Source organism: Eretmochelys imbricata, chromosome 4 (genome assembly GCF_965152235.1).
Source record: "Eretmochelys imbricata isolate rEreImb1 chromosome 4, rEreImb1.hap1, whole genome shotgun sequence".
NCBI lineage: Eukaryota > Metazoa > Chordata > Testudines > Cheloniidae > Eretmochelys > Eretmochelys imbricata.
In genome coordinates this window covers 112,615,318-112,634,341 of record NC_135575.1, presented here as the reverse complement: position 1 = coordinate 112,634,341, position 19,024 = coordinate 112,615,318, and the positions used below count along the sequence as shown (strand labels likewise).

The 19,024-nt window shown below is 40.8% G+C and overlaps 1 protein-coding gene across 1 annotated transcript in view; it reads left to right on the top strand.

Annotated features, from left to right (window-relative positions):
* SLIT2 (slit guidance ligand 2) overlaps window positions 1-18,499 on the top strand; it is a 419,527-nt gene extending 401,028 nt beyond the window's left edge. Inside the window, exons 36-38 of the mRNA XM_077814620.1 lie at window positions 9,094-9,382; window positions 16,997-17,208; window positions 18,258-18,499. Of these exons, the coding sequence (XP_077670746.1) occupies window positions 9,094-9,382; window positions 16,997-17,208; window positions 18,258-18,499 (743 nt within the window). The remainder of the gene's footprint in view (window positions 1-9,093; window positions 9,383-16,996; window positions 17,209-18,257) is intronic.
* Window positions 18,500-19,024: the final 525 nt, after the last annotated feature.

Genomic DNA, 19,024 nt, shown 5'->3' with positions numbered 1-19,024 from the left:
TGCTCTAGGAGGAGTGTAGCTGAAGGACCAGAGAGTTCTTGGTAGCTCATAACTTGTTTTCTGAAAGTAAGGATGTGATCCACAGTGCAATATTTTATAATTATGCTTTTCCTATTACTATTTAGTTTTAAACAGGACTGGAAAATGCATAGCATTTCGTAGACAAGCCACAGGGGCCTGTTTTTGACTCCTTAGTACCTTGAATAGTCATTTATGCTATCATTCTGTTTCAGTGGTGTTTCACATTCACTTCACACTGTAAATATACATACGTGTAAATGATGGCAAGATGCAAGGCAATGAAAAAATCACACCCTCCGTTTCTGCCCTGAGGCGCTTACAATTTAGGTTAAATAAGAGCTATGACACAGGGAGAGAAGACGTTAGGCAAAAGACAGGAGGACCGGTTGGGGTCTTACATGGTAAAAGGTTGTGACGGTTCTTGCTTTCACACTGTACATACTATGTTAGTACTTTTTCCAATAAGAAATATTTTTTAAATGGACACAGACTCTTGGGAAGATAACTGAAATTGTGGGGTTTTTTGAGTGTTTGTCCTCACGGAACTCACTGTCGGTATGTGTGCCCCATGCGCACGAGCCCAGAACCTTTAAACCAACAGTGTCCTTTGGGGCTGCTCATGTGCCATGGACACCCATATGCCCCTACAGCAAAGTTATAAAAGGCAGAGCACTCCCAATGCCATTGTTCCTCTTCACCACCCATGATAGCGAGTTAGAGCCAGAGTGTTGTCTTGCTTCCTTGCAGCTCTGAGATAGGATCAGAGTTTGCAATTACTTAGTTAATTTAGTCTTCCTGTAGTTTCTGTAAGTTTAATTTAAGTCTGTTGGCTTTTGTTTTAAAGGACTTTTTCCTTTTTCTTCTGAGTCTCACTTCAATACTGAGAAGTAGGTCCAATGGTTGAGAATAGGCCTCCAGGCTTTAAAATTTGCCCTGCCTGCAAGACAGCTGTGCCTGCCAGTGATGCACATAGGAAATGCCTGTTTTTCTTTAGGGGAGTCTCATAGCCCAAACAAGTGTGCTATTTGTAATTATTTTTCTAAATGTACACAGAAAGCTCATGGCACCCACTTGAAATTCTTTCTGATGGAAAATTCAATAAGACATGTCTCTCACTCTGAGGTCCCTCTTCAGAAACTGTCCTCCTGCTTCAAAAGCAGGTTCAGCAAGTGCTGTGGCTACAAGACATCCTTCCAGGGGTTAGGCCTTCTGATCCTTCTCCTTAATCCTCTTTGGGTAAGTCAGAGGCCCTCCTGCTGCCCAAGATATAGGAAGGAGCAAAAATCTGTGGTCATCATCCCCAGTACTAGCCAAGAGGAAAGCTAACAGTCATAGTGCCTAAATTAACGCCTTCAAAATCACATTGGTACTGTGAGTCATCAGAGATTGTGGGATTGTGTTCCTCTGCAGCAGTTCTACCCCCTCTATCTCAGGTGACTACCACTGTTTTCTGAGCACCATGTTGGTATCGATACTGGATGCCGCAGATTCATCGGTATTGCATTATGATAAAAAAAATTCTGCTAAGACTCCCACATCAGTACCATTAGTCATGGTACCATTGTCATCGGTACTGCCTCCTATGTCTGTCATGGCTGCTTTTAAATCTCCTTCAGACCTATCCATCTATCCGGAAGCAGTGTCCCCTTCACTTGATGTTTCTCTTTTACCTGTCATATCCAAATCTGTGCTGTGTGTCGAAAATGAAAACCTCTTTGCATCCAGCTTCTACAGTACCATTGCCTGCTGCTCATACTGTCATGTCTGAGTCTCTTCCTGTTTCTACACCTCAGGGATTTGACTTCTTTTAAAATAATTTTATTCATCTGCATCACCATAATCTTCTAATGGCAGCAGAAGCCCTTCTCCTAGAATAGATCTCCTCCTCAACGTAGATTGATTCCTGAGAGTAGCATTGAAGGAAGTCCCTCCTGTCACAGATCTCATGCTTCAGAGACGTTTCATGTTCCCTGATCTGAAATCTGTAATATGAAATCCAGTAAATACAGTTACAAAGTTCTGCACTTGGAAGGGGAAAATCAAATGCACAAATACAAAATGGGGAATTTCTGGTTAGGTAGTGGTACTGCAGAAAAGCTTCTGGGGGTTATAGTGGATCAGCCAAAAAATGTGATGTGATTGCAAAAAAGGTAAAGTCATTCTGGGGTGTATTAACAGAAGTGTTCTATGTAAGACCCGGTAAGAAATCCTTCTGCTCTACTCAGCACTCATGAGGCCTCAGCTGGAGTACTGTATTCAGTTTTAGGCACCACACTTTAAGAAAGATGTGAATAAATTGGAAAGAGTCCAGAGGAGAGCAATAAAACTAATGAGAGGTTTAGAAAACGTGGTGTATAAAGTAAGATTGAAAAAACTGGGCATGTTAAGTCTAGGGAAGAGAAGACTAAGGGGATATGATGAAAACAGTCTTCAAATATGTAACAGGTTGTTATAAAGAGGATGATGATCAATTGTTCCCTATGCCCACCAATAGTAGGAGAAGAATAATAGGCTTAATCTGCAGTAAGGGAGATTTAGGTTAGATAGTAGGAAAAACTTTTTAACTATACATATAATTAAGCAGTAGAACAGGTTACCCTGTTGCACATGGAATCATGTATGTCCAAGATCATGGAATCCCTTTAAGTGGAGATTTTCAAGAACAGGTTAGATAAACATTTGTCAGGGATGGTCTAGGGATACTTGCCTCAGCGCAGGGGATGGATTAGCTGACCTCTTCAGGGCCCTTCTAGCCCTACATTTCTATGATTTTATGTGTATCTGTATCTTGGCTGATTTGAGGTCAGTCATCGCAGCAGATCATCACACACCGTTCTACAGCTGTTTTCCAAACTGGGCCTCCAGATCAAGTGAGAGAAGTCCACTCTCACCCCTGTTCAGTCCATAGAATTTATTGGAGCAATGCTGTACTCCAGATTGGCAAGAATGTATCTTTCTCAAAAAAAAAAAGTAAGTGCTGAATCACCTCATTTCATACATTGTCTCATCAAGAACGTCAGTGAAAGGTCTCCTAAATTTATTGGATCATATGGCAGCATGGACATACATGATTCCATGTGAAAGATGAGCCTCTGGCCCTTTCAGGGCTTGATTTATCAGTCAATCAAATGCAGCATGGACTTACTGGTAGATGTTCTTTTGAAAATACTGTCATCTCTGCTTTGGTGGACAGACGCTCAAAATGTATGCCAGTGTATTCTGTTTGATCCACCGCCGCCTTCAAAGATTCTGGTAGTGGATGCATCAACCCTACGTGAAGGTGCTTATTTGGGCTTTCTTCAGATTCAGGGTATGTGGTCCTGAGCAGTGTTTCAGTTGCAAATAAATGTTACAGAGCTGAGGGTCACTCTGCTAACCTGGAAGGCATTCCTGGGAAGCAGTAAGACCAGGATCTATGGCAGATGCATTTCTGATTCCGTGGGAAAGAACCTGTTTTATGCCTTTCCATCCACTCTGCTAATTCCCAGAGTCTTCAAAAAGCTGTATCAGGACAAGGACCAGGTGACAATGGTAGCTCCAGCACAATTACATCAATTCTGGTATTCTGACCTGATGCATCTATCCATCAGACCATCTCTTTGACTTCTGAACTTCTCAGACATCATTTTGCTGAACCAAGGCCTAGTGCTCCATCTGGTGTTGGCAAATGATATTTAAATTTTTAAAGGGCCTAATACATGCATTTCCACCAAGTTAAGGTGTTGTTTCCTACCTGTGACTTGAATGTAGTTCTCCTGTCTTTGATGAACCCTCCCTTTGATCTTTTGTCATCACATTCTTTCTATCACTTCTGCTAAACTTATATTTTTGGTAGCCATCACCTCCAATGATCTGGAGGATGGTGTGGATTGCACTCTCAGCAAATTTGCGGACGATACTAAACTGGGAGGAGTGGTAGATACGCTGGAGGGGAGGGATAGGATACAGAAGGACCTAGACAAATTGGAGGATTGGGCCAAAAGAAATCTGATGAGGTTCAATAAGGATAAGTGCAGGGTCCTGCACTTAGGACGGAAGAATCCAATGCACCGCTACAGACTAGGGACCGAATGGCTAGGCAGCAGTTCTGCGGAAAAGGACCTAGGGGTTACAGTGGACGAGAAGCTGGATATGAGTCAGCAGTGTGCCCTTGTTGCCAAGAAGGCCAATGGCATTTTGGGATGTATACGTAGGGGCATAGCGAGCAGATCGAGGGACGTGATCGTCCCCCTCTATTCGACATTGGTGAGGCCTCATCTGGAGTACTGTGTCCAGTTTTGGGCCCCACACTACAAGAAGGATGTGGATAAATTGGAGAGAGTCCAGCGAAGGGCAACAAAAATGATTAGGGGTCTAGAACACATGACTTATGAGGAGAGGCTGAGGGAGCTGGGATTGTTTAGCCTGCAGAAGAGAAGAATGAGGGGGGATTTGATAGCTGCTTTCAACTACCTGAAAGGGGGTTCCAAAGAGGATGGCTCTAGACTGTTCTCAATGGTAGCAGATGACAGAACGAGGAGTAATGGCTTCAAGTTGCAGTGGGGGAGGTTTAGATTGGATATTAGGAAAAACTTTTTCACTAAAAGGGTGGTGAAACACTGGAATGCGTTGCCTAGGGAGGTGGTGGAATCTCCTTCCTTGGAAGTTTTTAAGGTCAGGCTTGACAAAGCCCTGGCTGGGATGATTTAACTGGGAATTGGTCCTGCTTCGAGCAGGGGGTTGGACTAGATGACCTTCAGGGGTCCCTTCCAACCCTGATATTCTATGATTCTATGATTCTATGATTCCACTCTCTGAGAAATTCAGGCTTTGATGGCAAGACTCCCTTACATCATTTTTCATAAGGTTATTCTCAGACCACATCAAAAATTTTTACTGAAAGTGGTTTCAGGTTTTCATATAAATCAATGTATACACTTACAAGTATTTTTTCCTAAACTTCATGATTCTCCTGCAGAGATCAAAACAACATAAGCTAGATATTCTTAGAGCTATGTTCTTTTACCTTTTCAGAACAAAGCCATTTTGCAAATCATCCAGACTCTCTGTGGCTTTTGGTGGTAAGTCTACAGGGCAGGCTGTGTGCTGTCAAATCATCTCTAAATGGGCTACAGTTAGCATTAAGATGCACTATTCATTAAACAAAATACCTCTTCCCTCTTGAGTTAGGGCACAATTTACTAGGGATCAGATGGTAACAGTAGCTTGTTTTAGAGGGTCCCTATTTCTCAGATTTGGAGGGTAGCCACTTGGAATTCTGTTCATAAGTTCATCACTAGTCCATTGTGGTGCCTTTTAGATCAAATGTCCAATTTGGCTGGGTTGTCTACAGTCACTATTTAAATAGAACTCCTGTCACTCACCTCCTTGAGAAGTAACTGCTAGCCACCTACAGTGGGATCTGTGTGGACAAATGCTCAGAGAAGAGAGGTTGCTCATCATGCAATAACTGGAGTTCTTCAAGATGCCTTTGTCCACGTGGATCCCACAACCTGCCCTCGTTCTCCACTGATACAGAGTCTTTACCTGGATTTTTTGTACTAGTGAAGAAATGGAGGGATGGTTGGGGCTGCTTTTATACACTCACAGTAGGGGGCGTGAGGGCATGCAACCTCATGCACAATCCCAGCGGACCATGCTGGCTAAGAAATTCCAGGCCTGCACATACTTACAGTTGGATCTGTGTGAACTAAAGTATGTTGAAGAACTCCAGTATGTTAAGTAAGTAACCTCTCTTTCTGTTGCTTCTGATTTAGTCCGCAAAGTGACAGTTGGTTAAGGATGGGCCAGACCCTTGTTCTTGACTCTGCCCGTGCATAAGAGCATGCCTGTGTGAATATTGCTGCAAGACTAGTGTCCTAGCAAGGAAACTATATGCACTGTGTATGGTGCATGTGTAAAAATATTAGGGCTGTCAAGCAATTAAAAAAATTAATCATGATTAATCGCAATGTTAAACAGTAATAGAATACCATTTATTTAAATATTTTTGGGTGTTTTCTACATTTTCAAATATATTGATTTCAATTAGAACACAGAATACAAAGTGTACAGTGCTCATTTTATATTATTTTTATTACAACCTAATACAAGTACTGTAGTGCAATCTCTTTATCATGAAAATTGAACTTATAGATGTAGATTTTTTTTTGTTACATAACTGCACTCAAAAACAAAACAATGTAAATCTTTAGAGCCTACAAGTCCACTTAGTCTTACTTCAGCCAATCACTCAGACAAACAAATTTGGTTACAATTTGCAGGAGATAATGCTGCCCTCTTCTTGTTTACAATGTCACCTGAAAGTGAGAACAGGCTTTCGCAGGGCACTATTGTAGCCGGCATCACAAGATATTTACGTGCCAGATGCACTAAAGATTCATATGTCCTTTCATGCTTCAACCACCATTCCAGAAGACGAGTCCAGGCTGATGACAGCTCAATAATGATCCAAAGCAGCGTGAACTTATGCATGTTTCTCTTCATCATCTGAGTCAGATGCCACCAGCAGAACGTTGATTTTCTTTTTTGGTGGTTCGGGTTCTGTAGTTTCTGCATCGAAGTGTTGCTCTTTTAAGACATCTGAAAACATTCTCCACACCTCATCCCTCTCAGATTTTGGAAGGCACTTCAGATTCTTAAATTTTGGGTTGAGTGCTGTATCTATCCTTAGAAGTCTCATATTGCTACCCTCTTTGCGTTTTGTCAATCTGCTGTGAAAGTGTTCTTAAAACGAACATGTGCTGGATCATCATCCAAGACTGCTATAACGTGGAATACATGGCAGAATGTGGGTAAAACAGAACAGGAGACATACAATTCTTCCCCAAGGAGTTCAGTCACAAATTTAATTAACACTTTTTTTTTTTTAACGAGCATCATCAGCATGGAAGCATGTCCTCTGGAATGGTGGCCGAAGCATGAAGGGACATATGAATGTTTAGCATATCTGGCACATAAATATCTTGCAACGCCAGCTACAAAAGTGCCATGTGAACGCCTGTTCTCACTTTCAGACGACATTGTAAATAAGAAGCAGTTAGCAGTATCTCCCGTAAATGTAAACAAACTTGTTTGTCTTAGCAATTGGCTGAACAAGAAGTAGGAATGAGTGGACTTGTAGGCTCTAAAGGCTTACATTGTTTTGCTTTTGAGTGCAGTTATGGAACAAAAAAAAAATCTACATTTGTAAGTTACACCTTCATGTTAGAGATTGCACTATAGTACTTGTATGAGGTGAATTGAAAAATAGTATTTCTTTTGTTTATCATTTTTACAGTGCAAATATTTGTAATAAAAATAATAATATAAAGTGAGAACTGTACACTTTGTAGTCTGTGTTGTAATAGAAATCAACATAATTGAAAATGTAGTAAAACATACAAAAATATTTAATATATTTCAATTGGTATTCTATTGTTTAACTGTGTGATTAATCTTGATTAATTTTTTTAATTGCAGTTAATTTTTTTTTAGTTAATTGCATGAGTTAACTGCCATTAGTCGACAGCGCCAAAAAATATTAATTCATCATAATGGATGAATTCTTAAACACACAAAGATCAGTAATTTCAGAATGAGGGTTTCCACAGCAACTGTTCCTCTGCCCACATTTGCCTATGTGGTAGGTGAGTCTTTCACTGGGCTATATGTGTGCATCTCTGATTTTAGAGAAACATTTCTTTGAGTTGACTTACATTGTAATATTTGCCTGATATTATTTCAGTTATTGTAATGCACATTTGCTCTTTTCCCAGTTGCTGTGGGAACCTTCATTGAGAAATCCCTGGCTCTTACATCGCAATGTTGCATTGGTGTCTTTGTTTCATATAGGTTTTTTTTGTTCCTTTTTTGTAAGGGGTGGCTGTGCAGAGCATGTCAAAGCAATTAGTGTTATTTTCTTCTCCCTACACTCATGGCTAAGAAATTGGGGGGCAGGTGCTCTCAAGGGAGAGTAGTCCATGTGCAGTCTGAGTTAGGGATGCCTAGGGAATCCTGACGGGGCCTCACTCTCACTCTGTTGCACTAATCAGACTTAAAACTGCCTTGCTTTTAATTTTAGACCAGATCAGTCCTATTCAAACCAATGGGATAATTTATTTTCAAGTATCTAGAAGTTCCACTTTTATTTGGAGTACACTGTGACTCCTGTAATTTATTCATCCCAGGAAGTATTAAGCATTCATGAAACAATTATTAGACCAATATGCAAGAACACAGTGTTGAATTAAAGTCCAAAAATTTATAAGGATATATTTAATTGCAGTACATATATCTACCCTACCTCACTCCCCCAAGTGGCCTCTGTAACAATTGTAGATTGTAATAGAATTTACAGTTGTGAAAATAATCTGTGGTATGTGAATTTGCACCTATCAGGACAGCTGAACTTTTTGTGAAATTTTCGCACACAAAATTTCACACGCGAGAAGTGTGGGCCTGATTTTCAGAAGTGTTGAGCTTCCACAACTCCCAGGGACTTCAACTGGAGTTGTGGATGCTTAGCATCTCTGAAAATCAGATCCCATATGCTAAATTTCAACACAAACTGTATTTTTAAAATGATTTGTGAATGAAAATAAAGGCTTAGAAAACAGTGTCATCTGTACCTACTAGAAATGAGTCAAAACCAGAACTTCAGACCTAAACTTTTCAGTTCTGTGAGGTTCCTATTTGAATCCCTGAATCTGTATCCATCTCTACAGTGGAGACCTTGGGTGTGATCCAGAACCGAGAAAGGCCTATTTTCTGGTTTTAGTTTGCATGCTTCTGAACTCTTCAGTTCGGGATGGTAGAAATGTTGCCAGATACGCTGATCTTGTGAAATTTTCACCGTACGTGGATGAAATATCACAAGCGTAATATGTCTTGTTGTTGCCTAAACTGAACCATACTTAAACCACATCTAGATCCAGATATTGAGCCCATCTCTGATAATTATGTGTTCCATAGATATGAATGGTTATTTGGGAACAGTTTTTTAAATTAATAAATAAAAACAACAGTAAAAAAAAATACAAAACTGTTCCTACCAAACAATGTAGTCATGAGTTGATGATGTTCATTTTCTAGGCATGCCTGTGAAAAACAATGTTGCATCACTACGCCAGTCCCCAGGCCAGAATGGCACCAGCTTCCATGGCTGCATCCGTAATCTGTACATCAACAGTGAACTGCAGGACTTTAGAAATGTGCCACTGCAAGTGGGAATTCTTCCCGGTTGTGAGCCCTGTCACAAGAAAGTGTGTGTGCATGGAACCTGCCATGCTACGAGCCAGTCAGGCTTTACCTGTGAGTGTGAAGGAGGATGGACTGGACCTCTGTGTGATCAGCAAACCAATGACCCTTGTCTTGGAAATAAGTATGTCCTTCCTCAAGACAGAGATATAATTTAATGTTCTAATATTAATATGACTGTCCTGTTATGTACATTCAATTTAAAGTTCAAATTTTTTCAGCAAGATACAAATATACTGTACATGTAGAATTAAAAGTTACTCCGAGGTTGGATCACAGCAGTGTAGTCTTTTGCTGGTTGAACTTGAAGAGTACTCAGAAACTTCAGCTGCTACATTATGTGACAGCATTCTGTAGTATTTGTGGAATAGCCTGGGTATGCCAATTCATTTTTTTAAAAATATTCTTAATGAGTGAAACTTCCCAGTGCAGATGGTGTGACAAAGTTTCTGTACCTCTACTTCTTAAGCCCCACCAAAGGCCATAATAGATGGTACCTAGGTACTTGTGCACAGCTTCTACAGTGTGAACTACATTGGTGTGAATATGACTATCCACATAAGACATGAGGATTGGCATAAGAAATAATCAGGGGGCTTTACAAATGAAAACACATCCATTTCTGTATTCATAATTTTGTTAGAGTATTTCAGAAAAATGTATTTCATTTTATAAACAGTTTACAGCAAGGAGTAAATACACTAATCATAGCTATTTTTAATACTTCCATATTGTCACATGACTCAGCTGGTAGATATTTTTCCCAATGCACAGGCTAGCTTCTGTGTTAAGTCCATAATCAGTGATGTTAGTAACTCCTGTGTTGTAATGTTGTTTTAATATATTTTGGCTAAAACATTTTAACTGCATATTCCTGTTGAATATTTTTCTAGATAGATGCATTGATATAGATTGCATTCTCACAAGGTTCTCATTGTTGGGTCATGGGCACCCAGCACAAGCCAGGTCAGGGACTCCACTAACACAAAGCTTTTTAATCACCTACTGGTCATGCAGGGGAGGGATAGCTCAGTGGTTTGAGAATTGGTCTGCTAACCCAGGATTGCGAGTTCAATCCTTGCAGGGGCCATTTAGGGTTCTGGGGCAAAAATTGAGGATTGGCCCTACTTTGAGCAGGGTGGGGTTGGACGAGATGACCTCCTGAGGTCTCTTCCAATCCTGATAGTGTATGATTTTGTGTATCACAATTTGCTGTTACCTCTCCCCGTACAACTTGCTTGACCATAATTCAGCTAGCAACTCCCTGTGAGAGCTGCAGTTGGACTTTTGGAACTGTTATCATTGATCTCTCATTGTTGCAATTAGCTCCAAAACATGGGGCTTATTTGTTTTTCTTGTCTGCTTGTTTTTCAATAATCCAGCCTACATGACCTAAAACCACCATGTTCCTTTGATGTCCAGTGGATTAACTTTGTGTTTTGCTCAGATTCGGTTGAGTTGTTGTTTTTCAGGTCCTGGGCAGAGTGATTTTAAGTGTCCTTTTTGGCATATTCTGGGTTGATACTATTGACAACTTTGAGGTTTTGGCTCAATTATTTCAGCACAGTTTGTTTGCGCTGGCTTCAGAATGTTTCAGTACTCTGAAGTTTATAACTCTACTCCCAAAGCCACACCAGTTTTGAAGCATTTCAGCACTTAGTGTAGTACCAAGTTCCTGGTTTTTTATTCACGGGGTTTCTTTTCCAGGATAACCGTTTTCTTTGCAACTTAGGAGGAGAAAGAAAGGAAGACACAGTGGCTTCCAGAAGCAGATGCAGCTGCCAAATGTCGATCACAAATGAGCAAGTCTGCTGCATTTTGTGCTTTGGAAGTCAAATATAACATGGAAATGTCATCCATCAAATTTTGTGTGGGGAGCACTAAAGATCCTATTAGAGGCACCTCTGAAAGAATTCTGTTCTGTTCTATATGGGTTTCTATTACCATTTTCGTCACTGGAATGTCTCAGCACCTTCTGGTAGTGCATTAAGTGACATGACTAAAATCTGTCATGAGTGGTTTGCTCTTTCTTTCATTGTGTCCCCACGGGGACAACCTACATAGTGTTCTGTTTTGTTTTTTAAGTTTTCATGTACTTTTATGTCCTGTTCTTTGAATGTACGCTTCTCTGTGTGTTCATCCTGGAGAAGGCTAGGCTGAAGACGTTCACCTTGCATTTGGAATCGAAGATGGTGATGGTCCTTAGTTCCTGTGATAGTTCATTGTAAAGTCTCTGGCCAGCCCCAAAGAAAGTCTGACTCCTTCCCAGATGATCTTTACTCTTATGGTAGAAAGTTCCATCGTGCCTGAAAAATAGAGTTTTTCACCAGTGTGCTCATTCTGGAGCTTTTGGCAGTATTTTAGATATGTTGGGTCCTGGCCATTGAGCACCTTGAAGATAAGGACCAAAACACTGCACTTGACTTGATGTTTCTTTTACTCCAGTTTGGCCTGGAGTTCTTCAAAGGATCTGTTGAATTCAAGACTTGGCATTGGCACAGATCCAACTACCTTCTAAATCTAGCACATCCTCATTACTAGTTGGCTTGATGCAATTTGTATTGTCGTCAAACATAACCTCTTCAGAGCATATCAGGCCTTTGACACCCTCAGCACAACATCACAGATTGGATGTACTAAGCTCTGGCTGTTCCTTGGATAATGAGTTGTTTCAACCAGAGGACTAAATGCAGAGAGTGCCACATGAGAGCCAGCAGCCTTGGGACACTGCTGAAACCCTGGACCCTGTGCTCAGCCTGGAAACTTCTGGATATCACACTCCAAACACATGCAGCATTTGGAAATGACCTGAGGCTAGGGGACTGAAATGCTCCAATCAGGGCTGGCCTTACCATGAGGCAAACTGAGGCGGCCGCCTCAGGTGCCAGACTGTTGGGGGGGCGCCACTAGGACCCAGAGTGTAGAAAATTGTGCTTGCTGCTGGTGCATATGTATCCTCTCTGCTCTAGATGCACAGAGATGGTGGAGTGCTGTCCTGGAGGAAGGAGGGCACAAGAGACATAACAGGCAGGCAGGAGAAACGGTGAGAGGGAATAACAGAAAGCAGCAGGAGCTGCAGGGAGAGGCAGGAGGAGGAGGAGCCTCTTATGTACCTCTCTAGAACCCCCAGGAGCCTGGACTCATTAACACCAGCTTCTCAGGGAGCTTCCATGAACCCACTTGAGGAGAACAGGCAGTAAACTGAAGGAGCCAGTTAGGCCCTTAAGACGCTGATATCTTCCCTTACTCAGGCCCTGCTACCGGCCTGCTTATTTGTCCCCTTCAACTGAGTGTTGAGAACCACTATAGCTGGCACAGAACAGCAGCCATGAGTGAAAGAAGAAAACGCTCCTCTGGGGTAGCGTTCAGAAAAAGAAAGAAAGCAAAGGAAGCTTTTCTATCTTAGCAGGAAGAAGTTCTCCTGAGATACATAGACACAAATGTTCATGGTGAGCCTTCCGGCCCCAGTGAGGATGTGACTGGTGAGGAGATGCCTGATCTTCCAGTTAGAGTGCAGGTGAGCTGGCAGCTACTGCAGCATCCATATCTCCATCTCAAATGGATGTAACCATGCACATTCCTGAAGAAAAGTGTAGATCAGAGAAGAGTGTGGTGGAGGCGCAAGAAACAGCTGCTGCTGAGTTTAGTTCCTTACGTCTACATAATCCAGGATTGTGGACCCACTTGAGCAGTGGCCTGAGAACTTCCTTGTACTGCATGGGCCACAGCAAATGAAAAACTTCATGTTCCCCAAAGACAATGAAAATAGAAGTTTTCATCCAATACATTACTGGTGTGAAATCCCCAATGGTGACAAAGTGGAGAGGCCATGGCTTATGTACTCAAAAACCCAGAATGCCGCATACTGTTTTTGTTGCAAACTCTTCCAGTCTAATGTTCCAGCCACATTGGGTTCTACAGGAACAAAGGACTGGAAAAATCTGGCATGTCATGAGAAGGCAGCAAATCACCAGAGAGCAGTCCATAGGTGGAAAGAGCTTGAGATGAGAATAAGGTTAAAGGCCACCATAGATGATCAGCATCAAGAGAAGATTGCATCAGAGTCTCTTTACTGGCAAAATGTTCTGAAAAGGCTCATTGCCATTGTGAGAATGCTTGCTACCCAAAACCTAGCACTGCGTGGTACTTCAGATCAGCTGTGGAAACTTCCTTACAATGGAAACAATGGAAACTTCCTTAAAATTGTGGAGCTGATGACTGTACTCCAGGAGCATCAAAGAAGAGTCACCAGCCAAGAAATGTACACACACCGCTACCTTGGAAAAACAATTCAAAATGAGATCATACAGTTACTGGCAACAAAAGTCAAACAGAAGATTGTGGCAGATCTGAAGTCAGCAAGATATTACTCTGTTATTCTGCACTGCACACCTGACATCAGCCATATGGAACAAATGACTTTAATGGTGCATTTTGTAACAACAAAAGAACCTAGTGAAAATGTCCCTGCAATGGTGACTGTCAAAGAGCATTTTCTAGAATGTATTGACATTGATGATACTACAGGATGGTATGACAAACGTGCTTCTTAAAAAGCTGGAAGATATGGGAATTGCAATAGCTGACATGAGAGGTCAGGGCTACGATAATGCTGCCAACATGAGAGGAAAGAACGGAGGAGTGCAGACACGGATACGAGAGTTAAGCCCTCAAGCTTTTTTTGTCCCATGCAGTTCTCATTCATTGAACTTGGTGGTCAGTGATGCAGCATCAGCTTCTAGTGAGGCTGCTGAATTTTGTAGTGTAATTCAAAACATCTGTGTATTTTTCTGTGCATCAACTCACTGATGGCAAATTTTGAAGCAACATCTGGGAACATCCTCTCTGACACTGAAACCACTGAGTGTCACACGATGGAAAAGTCGAGTGGAGGTGATAAAGCCTATCAAACACCAAATTGGAAAGATAGATGATGCCATAGTTGCCATTATAATGCTATGAGAGGAACTGTTCATGGGAGAACAGTGGCAGCGGGAAATGGAATCACCAGAAACATACATAACTTCAGATTTCTGTGTGGCTTAGTGTTGTGGCATGACATACTGTTTGAAATAAATGGTGTAAGCAAGAGACTTCAAGGTGTTGACTTTAATATATCTGGAGCAATGGAACAACTAGACAAAGCAAAGTCATACCTACAGTTTTACCGGTCAGATGAGGGATTTCAAAACATTCTGAAGAGTGCACAGAAGTGGGCAGAGGAACTTCCCACTGAAGCTATTTTCCCACCCATTCAAGAATACCAGAGTCACCGAAGAAGAAGACATTTTGATTATGTGGCATGGGATAATCCCATAAGAGACCCCAACCAACAATTCAAAGTTGAATTATTTAACCACATGCTAAATTGTGCAATACAGTCAGTTGAACATTTCATGCAGCTCAAGGAACACAGCAGTATATTTGGGATGTTGTATGATATTCCAACATTCCTCACTATACCTGAAGAAGACCTACACCAGCAATGCAGGTTACTAGAGACAGTGTTGACACATGACGACATGCGTGATATTGATGTAAGTGATTTAGGTGATGAACTGAAAGCCCTTTCAAGATACATTTCAACAGGATCAACTCCAAAGGCTGTTCTGGAATATATGTGCACAAATAAGATGACCACCCTCTGTCCAAATGCTTTTGTTGCTCTGCGCATACTTCTAACACTTCCTGTAACAGTTGCCAGTGGAGAATGCAGCTTCTCCAAGCTGAAGTTAATAAAAACACATCTGTGCTCCACAGTGACACAGGAGAGGCCGGTCGGCCTTGCAACCATCTCAATAGAGCATGAGCTGGCCCAGACTGTGGACCTTCAGAAAGCAGTTCAAATCTTTGCAACCAAGAAGGCATGGAAAGCACCACTTTGATTATTCAAACAGATAAAAATGCCAGTGTTTACGATGGAGACAAGAAAAGTTACATTTGCTGTTCAGGCGTTTGAAAGTTAAGTGTTACTTAAAATTTTTGAACAAGGCATTTTAAGTTATTAGTTCTTCTTTATTGGGGTAGGTAGCAGAGGAGTACCATGAGAGGAGTAAAACAGGAAGAAGGCAGAATTGAGACCTTTCAAAGTTTTGGTCCAAGCGAGGGGACATGGGGGGCGTCATTCGAGCTCCCCACCTCAGGTGCCAAAATGTTGTGGGCCGGCCCTGGCTCCAATCATACAAGTTCAGGAATAACAAGCAGCAGGCCCAGTGCTGAGGCAGGTCAGAGGTCTTGGCACCCTGGGAGTCTTGTTTGTACTGGTGTTGAAACTTTCAGGGTTGAATACAGGCAGAGAGCTGTGCTATATGCAGTTCATTTCAGCATAGCCTGCAGTGGATTGCAGAAAGCAGGCTCAGCATGGTACAAGTGGTGTCAATGACTTATCCAGCAGCATTGACTTTCCTACCATGCCTGTAAGCACACCATGCTGAATCACTCATGTGGGACCAAAGGTACAATGTGGAGATGAGCATAATTTGGTTTCCAAATAGTGATGAGGCTGGAGACAGGAAGGAGAAACATCAGAGTGATTCTGAGTTGGGCTGTTGAGATTGGTTTGATCTCCATCCAGGAATCTTCACTCAGATTGTTCCCCAAGAAACAAATATATGTCCAGGAAACTAGTGTATCAAGAAGAATGTTACAGGAAATAAAATTCTTCCTCGGAAGAAAGCCATTGACCCTGTGCCATCAAGTCAAGAGGTGGCAATCAGATAATTCCTGATTCTTAAAAAGAATTAATTCCCCCTGGATTTCAGTCTGTGTTAGATGAAATAAAATTAAAAATTATCCTTCTGGGAAACAGCATACTTCTTTTAGAGGAATGTGATTGGCTCTGTGCTCCAGCAATGTACCTGGCAACCTGCTAGATGCAGCTCAAGGCAGTCTTTAAGCCCCAGGACAGGATGCAGTACATTGGAAGGGGTTTATGAGATCCAGGAGGGGACAGTTTAACCATGTTACAAATGTCGGGTCTCATGGCCAAAACAGTAATCATAGTACCTGTGTCATGTCTTTGTAAGATGCAATCTCAGTGGATGTTGAGAGCCCAGTGGAAAAAGCATCACTGGCTTCTCATGCAATCAGGAACTGGCTGAAAGGTTATGTAACCAGAAGGAATAATAGTAAGTGGTGAATGATCACTGGCTTTGGGAGGGAGGCAGGCATTGTGCACAGCCACCAGGCTGCCATGCCTTTAGAGGGCCAAAAAGCTTTGAGCTAGGGAGATATTGTCCTGTGTTGTGCTGGGAGCCCAAAACCTCAGGCATGAGAATCTTGTGAAATGATACTTTCAAGGAGGAAAATTACAGGTAAGTAACATTTTCTTTTCACTATTCAAGTTTAATTCTAAGGAGTTTGTTCATTTGGGGTCAGATCTTGCATTCTTTGCACGCCCAACTCTCATTAAATGTGTGGGTGCATGAGGAATGCTGGATTTATTTAATTGTGACCTGTACAAGACTTCCATAACACATCTACAGTGGCTGTTTTCTGGCAATAACAGAATAGGACCCTATACTGCAGCGTATTCTCTGTAAATTTTCATACCAATTATAAAAAAAAAAAAAACTGTATAAACCACTTAATTGCTTCCCACTGAAAAAGTGCATTTAAAAAAAAAGTCTCTAAGCAATTGCTTTTTGAGTACAATCCAAAGTATTTGTAGTTAATGTTGCTCGGCCTAAACTTTGATGAATAATTTCTTTTTATTCTCTTGGGCTTGTTTCCCCTGTAGATGTGTACATGGTACCTGCTTGCCAATCAATGCATTTTCATACAGTTGTAAATGCCTGCAGGGACATGGGGGAGTCCTCTGTGATGAAGAGGAAGAGTTGTTTAACCCCTGCCAGTCCATCAGGTGTAAACATGGAAAATGCAGGCTTTCCGGCCTTGGGAAACCATATTGCGAATGCAGCAGCGGATACACTGGGGATAGCTGTGATAAAGGTAAATAATTCAGCATGCTATCATTATTTGGTGTTAGAACATGAACAATCAAAACATTGCCAATTTTTTTTCACAATACACATTTGTGTTGCTTTTTTTTTAAATACATCGTAAAGGGCTTGTCTCAGTGAGAGAAAACTCTTACAAATTTTCCCATTTTTCATCATGTTTTGCTGTGAAAACATTTCTCTTTTTGCTTTGATTGAGAAGCACATTTTTGCTATATATAACTATTACTTTTTACCTGCTGTATCTTTCTGTATTTATTGTTTCTCTGTCTTCTGCAACTGAGAAGCCAAATCCAATGATTCTGCTCCTAGTTTTATCACAAACTCTACTTTTGACCTCTCAGCTTCAACTGATATATCACAGCGAATTATGCAGGTGAGATGGATAAAAACAGGATCACTTTCTCCCCTACCTTTTTTCTTTTTTCCTTTGTCTGTCAAAGCACTTCCTTTCTACCCCCCTTTTTTCTCTTACCCCAGCTGGCATTTATTTATTTTGTATTGTGCATCAATGTGACTAGAATAGACTGGTAGAACTTTTAACAGATGTCACATTTTTAGATGGTTTTATACCTCAGTAATTTATGAAGTTAGTGGAATGTGTATAGCCTGTATTAAATAATAGACTGAATAATATTAGACTCCAGAGCTAATAAATTAAATTGCATGCTCTATGAAACATTTCCCTGTGCTAAACAGAACAAGCTGCAAGCAATGTAAGAACAAAAGATGTGTATTTGTGTAATAAAGATTTTATCTTCCAATTTTCTTGTAATTGTACTAATATTTTATTTATGGTTTATATATACACAGTATAAATGTTACTGAAAATAGAGGGCACAAAGAAGGTAAAATTCAGCATTAAGAAAATAACGCAAGTGAAATCATTAGTTTCTAATCTATAATGAAAGTCAAACTCTAAAATAGCAATTGTATTTAGAAGCATGACATCTTCTTAGCTAAACTGTGTATTATAAACCATTCTGTGACTTGCATCTTTAAATCATACATTATTATGGTTTTGGTTTTTGTTTTTCACAGAAATCTCTTGTCGAGGGGAACGAATCAGAGATTACTACCAAAAGCAGCAAGGGTATGCCGCGTGCCAGACGACCAAGAAGGTATCAAGACTAGAATGTAAAGGAGGATGTTCAAGTGGGCAGTGCTGTGGACCACTAAGGAGCAAGAGACGGAAATATTCTTTTGAATGCACTGATGGGTCCTCATTTGTGGACGAGGTTGAGAAGGTGGTGAAGTGTGGCTGTACAAAGTGCCCCTCCTAAATGTGTCCCTGTCACACTTGTCTTTTGAAAATGTTGTATACTTATTGACCATGTCGGACTAATTAATGCTTCATAGTGAAAATATTTGAAATATATTGTAAAATACAGAACAGACTTATTTTTATTAAGAGAATAAAGACTTTTTCTTCATTTGCAAAAAGATTCAAGTGCTTGAATTGAGACTTTTCGTAACCGAGAGGAGCTTTGAAGAAAAAAAAAGACCCTTTAACATTGCAACAGTGATGGGAAACGTAACTGCTTTTAACATGGATTCTTCTTTATAACATGCTGAAGATAAACTGATATTATACACATATGACTTTCAACCTACAGCTCATTGATGAAAAATTGACCAGAACATGAGGCTTGTTTTTTCACTTTCATATCACTATATTTTACTATGTTGACAGACCATGCCAATTACTTACTTATAGATGGGGAAGAGTTGTGGGTGAAGGGAATCATATTATATTGGTTTAACAAATGTATGTGATGCATTTTGTGTGGCATAATTATTAAGCATCT